The sequence below is a fragment of the Amphimedon queenslandica genome, unplaced genomic scaffold (assembly GCF_000090795.2).
Source record: "Amphimedon queenslandica unplaced genomic scaffold, v1.1 AMPQUscaffold_11115_Cont15583, whole genome shotgun sequence".
NCBI lineage: Eukaryota > Metazoa > Porifera > Demospongiae > Haplosclerida > Niphatidae > Amphimedon > Amphimedon queenslandica.
Window position 1 is genome coordinate 1 of NW_003548640.1, and position 8,453 is coordinate 8,453.

Sequence of the window (8,453 nt, forward strand, 5' to 3'; positions counted from 1 at the left end):
CCCGCCCTCCGTGCCTCCGGGAAGGGTTTTTAGTTTTTACTAGAGGTGGTCACTTCTGTAAAGGTTTCCGGGCTGGTTGGACCTAGAGAACCCGTGACTGTATCAGTGGCATTATCCTGAACTCCATTACTGCCGGCTTCTGCCCGTGAGGTGAAAAACTGTCTGATATCCATTACAACAATAATGACCTTGTGAGGGTTAAAATTTAGAGAGTGAGAGAGTAAAGAGTTAAAAATAAAAGTCAAGTTCTAGCTGGGGGAGGGGGGGGGGGCGTTCGCCCCCATCGCCCCCCCTCTGCACGCCTATGGTCCTAGTCCTCCTCTAGGCACGGAGGGAGGGGCTGGCTACGCGAGACTAGTCCTCCTCTTCTTCTCCTATCGTTAATGTTCCTTTTGGATGTGATCATTTCATCCTACAGCTTAGCCTGGACTTAATCTTCACCCGCGTCTTCACCCCACCCACCTGACTCATCAAACTGAGTTAAATTCTTCTCCCAATCCTAGGCTCCTAGCCTGGCCTTAATTTGCAAGACGTTAGTAGATATATTTGACTTTCAGAATGATTAAAATTACTAGTAATTTAATATAGGTTTCATGCAACACAAGGCCGAATGGATCTATAAATTTATGCAAACATGTGAGTTAATTAGGCTGAACATGACTCTGATTTAATTTGCATGCTAGTGTGGTGTTGGCATTATGTATACTAGTAGACTAAATTAGAAAGTTTGAGGTGATTTTGATCAAAATTAGATTTTTGGGCCAGAAGACCCTGTACTAGACTATAATGGTCATAGGCCAAAATTAGTCAGAAATGGCTCCATATTTCGTTGGATTTAAAAAATTGTCTAATGTGTATGTGTACATTTTTATTGTATCGTATAGGCTACAGTCAGTCTGTATCACATATGATGCATGTTGGGCATTTCTATAGCATAGTTAGTTTGCATAGTTGGCCTCGCCCAGCTTTGCGTAGGCGAGGACTAGGTACTCAGTTTGTCTGTCTGTGTTTCATTCGTGCTCTCTTTTGTCTTTGAGAATGTATATCTTTATAATTGCGTGCTCTAAATCTGTGAGAGCTTCTCTTCTGTTAGGAAAAGTCTTGCTTTACTGCCTTGAGATGTTTAGAGAGCACTCAGTGAGCTCTAGCTAGTAGAAGCTTTTTATCTCATGAGAAAATGCCCAGCAATAGCGGTAGTACTCTGGAGGTAAATGAGACTCTTTTCCAGTAGATCAAGACTAGTTATTGTTTTAATATGTGTGGGACTCTTTAAATCTTTCTTGTTGGTGAGTTACAGCTTCTTGAATTTCAACCCGAGTAAACTGTAGGTAGTCTAAAGGTCCTAAACTCTCTCAAATCACTCAATTTACATCTAGGCAACAGTATTTGTGCCATTATAATGTCATATAGCACTTATAAGAAGAGAAAAATCTGAAACTTCCTTCTTGTTGCAGCTAGGGCTTGCTGCCATCAAATAATTAATTAATAGTTGATGATGTCATGCCACACCTCCAATTTGGGAGTAGCTGGATTAGCTTGCATGCTGCTACTTCTGCAAGCTAGCTGCTATCCCTCAGGAGTACACTTGCTTTGTATATATGTAATTTGCATGTTAAAGTTCTTTTAATTTTGATAACCAAACAGCTATAGGGGCGAGGCCACGCACCGTAGGTGTCTCGTTTGTTTAGTAATTTTTTGGAAAGTAATTCACTGTAAATTTTTAGATACATATAGCTTTGAAATAACAGAAGTAGGCAACTACTGGAAATGCATGTTACATCAGTGCTAAAATACATGTAGCTAGTGCATCTCACATTACCAGTCCCTCTTTTTACTTGTGTACTGACCAAGAGGAATGGTATGGATAGCATGACAAGTTATCGTAACAGTCACATTTTATGTCGTATATGCTAAGAAGATTAATGTATTGAATTTTGTGCCAAAGCTTTACCAAATAATAAGAACAAGCTCCCTTAGCAGTGATGATTTCATTTATTTCAAAGACTTCAATTAATTCCTTTTGTAAACTTTTTTATTAGGTGTCATTAGTATTTCTTCATTGAAGAGTGTCATGAATGTACAGTGTGATGTAACTTGATTGTTACATCACATGTACATGAAGATGACCGTTAATTGCTGCTGTTTTACCAGAAACTTTTGAAAATTATCATAATGATACTTGTGACTAATACTAAAGATATTCCTATTTTAATATATTTGTGGTTCAGTAAATATAAATTAAACACTGATCCTTCTAATTCTCTCCAAAATTATTCTTAGATGCTTTAATGTCTGTTAAATTTAGTCCTAAATATTCATAGAGTGAAATACAATCTCAAAAAGTCATGTAGACAACTGTTGTTTATTGATTTTATCAGTTCATTGTTTATGACAAAATTTTGGAACATTATTTTTGAATATAACTGTACAAATACAATAAACAGCTGTGTCCAATAATATGCATTGCAGTTGTGATAGCATTGAAAAAAGGCTGTTTATTTAAACCCAATCTGTTTGCAGATGTTTGTATATTTTTGCCATAGAATATAAGTACACATGCACTTCAGAAAATACAGACTGTAAACTGGTGAACAAGATGAGTGTTTTTCCAAATAAATTTGTCAATGTGTATCAAGTGGCTGCAGTTTCACTACTTTTGTTACTTTTACAAGATGGATTAGCAATACCAGTGTAAAATTTAAATTCATTGTTAATGTATATATTTTTCACTCTAGGTGCTACGAAACTCAATCATATTATATTTCTGAAGCTTATAGAGCAGAAAAAACTTGTTATACTTCTACAACATATGTATGCATCATTAGAGTGAGATGGAGAGGCGTACGTTTGGTATATTGCAGCAAAAATAGGTAAACATTACAAAAACTATATACATGATATTTATGAGTGCTTTTTGGCAGAGGTTATACTTGCTACTTTACCGGCTACAAAAAAAAATTAGCAACACGGTTGATTGCATCTTGTTGCTCTCAGTTTACTGGAATATATCCAAATTGTGAACGTATGCTTATAAATAACTGATTTATAATCATGCATGCATTATTACAGCAATATGTAATCCACAATGTATTAATGGAAGGTGTGCTTTTAATGAAACAACTGGAAGTAATTATTGTACATGTAATGCTGGATGGACTGGAGAAACATGTGACAATGGTTAGATGTTACTAGTTAGTGTCATTGCTTATGTCCTCATCACATTAATTACAGATATTAATGAATGCTTGTCTGGTACAAAACTTTGTCATGATCTTGCAGAGTGTGTGAACACAAATGGTTCATATGAATGTCAGTGTCAGTCAGGTTATGAGCTTGATACTAATGGTTTTACTTGTGTTGGTAAGATAAACTATTTTAAATAATTTCTCTCATTTTAATTTTAAAAGATTCAAATGAGTGCACTGATGGGAGTAATACTTGTCTAGATGATATCTACTGTCATAATACTGTTGGTAATTACTACTGTTCTTGTCCTTCTGGTTACTTGAAAGATGCAACTGATCCACACAAATGTCATGGTAAGTATAAGTTGTATATGTTACCTTGTGTATAATACCTCATAGCAGGAAAATTTGGTAAAGGTGCATTAAATTTCATCAAAATAGATGTGTTGAATTATTTTCAAATTTGCTGTTTACCAAATTTTAATCTCACGATAAATCTGCTATGGTATAACTATTATAATGTTTCTTAACTTATAGACATTGATGAATGCAGTAGTGGGAATGGTGGTTGTCAACAAATTTGTGTGAATACAAATGGGAGCTATCATTGTACCTGCCAGACTGGATATAGTTTAAATACTGATAATTCTTCTTGCATTGGTAAGATATTCTTGCATTAGAGCATGTACTGTTGCACAAATTCTAATTTTTGAATTAATTAGCATATCATTTGATTTCTAATAATTTGTCTAGATATTAATGAATGTATTGAAGGAACTCACAACTGCTCTATTGCCAGCAATAACTTCTGTGTCAATACAATTGGGAGCTTTAGATGTCAATGTAATGAGGGATATGATAATAAAAGTCCACAAGAAGCTTGTACAGGTATAGGAATAAGTATTTACATTGATTTTGACTCACAATCAGATATTGATGAATGTTCCTTTCAAAATGGAGCTTGCTCTCAGATATGTAATAACACAGTTGGAAGCTACTTCTGTTCATGTTCAGCTGGTTATCAATTGCTAGGTACACATATTTGCCAAGGTTAGCCAGATTTAATTTAATAATAATGGCATAACAATAATTATGACGGTACATATGTAGATATTGATGAATGCCTTAGTGATCATGGCTGCCAACAAGTATGTGACAACTTGCCTGGAAGTTATAAATGTAACTGTGTCCTTGGTTATATTCTAAACAATGATCTTATCTCCTGCAAACGTAATTTTTACATAGTTTAGACTTTATTTTAGTGTTATTTTTTTCATGCATGTGTAGTTCAAGAGTGTTCACCAACACTAACAGTGCCATTAAATGGCAACTTATCTTGTCCAAATGGTCAAGTGACGAACACATCATGTGATACATCATGTGATGCAGGATATGAACTCACTGGACCAGCAGAACGTACCTGTCAACCTAATGGCTCATGGACATCTCCTCCTGCTAGATGTACACCAATGAAGTGTCCAGAATTGGAACAACCTAAAAATGGATACATTAGATCACCTTGTCCTGAAACTTATGGATCAACATGCTCATTGCAGTGTGTCTATGGATTTGAAGCAGCAAATGGAAGCACATCATTTAATTGTGAATTGACTGCTGACAAGAATAATGTAGAGTGGACTGAGTTTGGTACTTGTCAAAGTAAGTAAAAATAATGTCCTATTACTGGTTTATTTTGTGGCCTCAAATTTTCATTGTAATTAATTTGATGGTTGACAAATTTTTTTAAATTTTATTTGATGCTAATAGAATTTAGTGGAATGTATTTTAGTGGATTTTGAGCCTGCATGAAAATTAATTTCACAGAAAATAAACCAGCTATACCGTAAGGTAATGCATATTTTGGTTATTATAGGGAGACCAGTATGTGATAATAATACTTGTGTTCATGGGAAGTGCATTGAAGTTAGTCAATCTGAATTTCGTTGTGATTGCACTGGAACACTTTACACTGGTGAGAGATGCCATCGTGGTCTCATTCTTGTTCCTGATATTGGAGAATTGTCGTTTCGTGAAACTTTTGATTTACAAATAACGACAGCTGTACCTAACGAAACATTTACATTAGCTTTACGTGAATCTTGTACATCTGGTGGTGGTGGACTGTTTGTTCAGCCTTGTCAGGTTAAATTTGGACCATCATCAACAACAGCTACTTCTACTATAATTGGTGGTTTTCCAGGAATATATTATTTGAATTTTAATGTAAAAGGACCCAGTGCAACCGACTTTGAAGTCCCACCACCTGTGGCAGTCATTGTCAGAAGTGGACGAAGCCCTTATTATTTCACAAAATTAGACAGTCCATATGTATACAATAGCTGCTGTGAACTTGAAGAATCACAGATGCCTCTTTTAAAATGTGAGTCAAATCCACGAGCTAGTGTTCAGTTTACATCTTCTTGCTCTTGGGAGTCTTTGGGATCCAGTGGTTGGAAGACTAGTGGAATCATATTTTCTAATTATAACAACTTGTCTTTACCTGTTTCTGTTGCTGGGATAGAAATGTCAAAAAGAGATTCTTCGCTTTCTCTTAATGTACCAGCTACCAAACAGTTTCAAAAATGTGAAAGACATTGCAATGGTGTTTTAAAAGAACTCTCTGATGATGAGAAGTGCTATGAATATATGCCTACAACTGAGGATTTGAGTGAATTTGCATCAAAACAGTCACTAACTGAAACTTTCCTTGCTGAAGCACAGTTAAAACTACTGCCAAAGTGGCTGAAATTGATTGTACCAGATGACAGTAATGCACTTAAGAAGCTGGTTGAAGCTGATTACCGTGTATCAATTGCGTCTGAAACTGAAGTACTTCAACTAGTTGGGTGTGAATCTCTCCTTCTTGATAAGACTGGGCAATTTAGTGTACTGCTTCATAATGGGCCACTGGGTATAGACATAAGTACATCAACACTAAACACTGAACAACAGTCCCTATCTGCTCCAAATAAAGGATCATTCTACTGTATTGCTGTTGATTTATGCTCTGGGGATGCATCTCCACTCTATCTTTCTGTTCCTCAATTGATACAAAAAGATATTGTGAGGATTAGCTTTTTAAATAAATTTATTAGAAAAGGATGGAGCTTTAAAATGCAGAGCTTTATATTTTGGGAAAATTTTGTGAAGATTAATGATGTTCCAACATTCTATTATTGGAATGGACTGACTCATAATTACGAGTTACCTATGCAAGAATCTGACGTGAAAATAAAAATGGCATCAACTGGTTTGTTTAGTTATGGAGAGACAAACGTCTCATTTAGTTTTGATGGTAATGTATCATACAAGTATACCTTGAAAAGAAGTGATGTAAGTTTTTTGTGTATAACATTGTGTATTTAATTATTTTTTGCTTACTATAGGCTGATGACATGCTATCATTTGGTGAGTATTCTCTGAAAGTGACAACAAAACTTCATGGAAAGCATGAATCTCTTTCACTTCAAAATGTATCATCTTCAGCATTCATTCACTTCCAAGGTACACATTGTAGTCCGTATTATATTTTCTGTCTTAATTATAATAGTGCTAGTTTTAATTGTTTGAGCTGTTTTTAACAAATAATGTTTGAGTTTCAAGCATTTTAGAGCGAGTCAATTTTGAAGAAAAAACATTGGCTATAGCCCTGGCTTTAAAAAAATTAGCTGGTTAGCCCATAGTTTTTTCAAAAAATGGTTTGAAACTTATCCCAAATTTTTATTACATTTTCTGATGAATAGTGATGCCCTTATTCTTTGTAAAAACTTTGAGCAGATGTTGATTAAAAACATTTTTGATCTCATTGAAGCAATTTTCTAAAATCAACCAATTTTTGGAAAAAAGTAAAAGCTATAGCCCCTAGGTTTATTTATAAAAGGCTTCAAAATTACTTCAAATTTTCATTACAATTCCTGATGCATAACTCCTGTGCTGTGTAGAAAGTTACAACTGATTTTTACAAATATTTTTTGAGTTATGACCACTTGAAAAATTAGCCAATTATTGAAAGAAGCAAAGGTAGCCCATAGTTTTTCTTTAAAATGGCTTTAAAGTCACCCCAAATTATTATTACAAATTTGGAGCCAAATTGATCCCCTTGTGCTATGGAGCTGATTATGATAAATATTCTTATAGTACAAACTACAGGTGCATTCATAATACAAACTGACTATCAAGTGTCTTTCTTCTTTAACTAGATCCTGTTACATTCAGCTGTTCAACTGGAGCAATCCCATCTGGAATATCTTTTAAACTCTCTTACAGGGTCGAATCAACAGATGGGTTTTTCTTCAATTTTTTTCAACTACCATATGATACTTCCCACTGTCCAATAGATATGTTTATGAACCTTAATTCTCTTCAAGAAATGAATGGTCTCAGTTTTTATTCAAACTGCTTAGAGCTAGTTTATGACTCACTGGTTTTAGGTATGCTATCACACAAGTTCTACATACCAATGGATTCCAATACATTATGTATTGATCCTCGTGATTTCACAAACTATTTTCCTACTCCTTCTTCATTTGGGTTATGGGTACAGTCATCTCTCTTTCCTAGCCACTTGTCATATTATCAACTGAATCCACTTTTCAAGCTCCAACCTGGAAAAGACAGGATTACAGTCTCATTAGGTTTCTCAGGCTTTGCTAATGAAAAGGTTGGACTCCTTCATTCTGTTGAAATTGCAGTCCTTGATGGGATTTTTGAGTCTCCTATCATCTTAAGAGACAAAGAACTCTCCTTTACTGGCTCAACTGTAATATTCAACAATGAATTTTACCTTGCAGAACTTAAAGGAGCTTCACCAACAACCACTTCATGGAAACAAATGATGATTTCAATTGACGGTTGGTTTCCACGTTCTGATGATAGATTCCTTGTTAGGTTGGAAGGGAGCATTAGACAGCATCTGAGAAACATAGCAAATAGAGCCAGAATGAGACTTGGAACTGCTAATGATGAGGTCAGTGCTGCTAGTGATGGAGTAATGGCTGCAGCTACAGCTTTAGGAGATGCACAAAGTCAATTCACTATTGCTGAACAAGAATATAAACAAAGACTAAGTAGTAAAAACAGACTAGAGTCTGAACTAGTTGAAGCTGAAGAAGTTTTACAGAATGCCACCGGTGAATTGAAAATGGCAGAAGAAGCTATTGCTGATTTGTGTGAAATTGAAACTTGCACTCGTATGTGTGTAAGCACATCAAGACCTCAAATAGTTACGGAGGATGTTTATAAAACTGAAACTGTGACATGTTCCTCTCT

At 35.2% G+C, this 8,453-nt stretch overlaps 2 protein-coding genes across 2 annotated transcripts; both read left to right on the forward strand.

Annotated features, from left to right (window-relative positions):
* The first annotated feature begins 2,590 nt into the window (after positions 1-2,590).
* LOC109589613 (fibrillin-2-like) lies at positions 2,591-4,852 on the forward strand. The gene is made up of 11 exons (XM_020005670.1): positions 2,591-2,691; positions 2,736-2,870; positions 2,922-3,022; positions 3,070-3,177; positions 3,232-3,360; positions 3,408-3,539; positions 3,723-3,845; positions 3,939-4,073; positions 4,116-4,235; positions 4,296-4,415; positions 4,473-4,852. Exons 1-11 carry the CDS (start codon positions 2,597-2,599, stop codon positions 4,850-4,852), a joined length of 1,578 nt encoding a protein of 525 aa, XP_019861229.1. The 5' UTR covers positions 2,591-2,596.
* Positions 4,853-5,036: 184 nt separating this feature from the next.
* Positions 5,037-8,443, forward strand: LOC109589614 (uncharacterized; the record flags this gene model as incomplete). Its single annotated transcript, XM_020005672.1, has 3 exons — positions 5,037-6,518; positions 6,572-6,689; positions 7,385-8,443. Coding segments are annotated over exons 1-3 (2,659 nt in total), but the record flags the coding sequence as incomplete, so codon positions are not given.
* Positions 8,444-8,453: the final 10 nt, after the last annotated feature.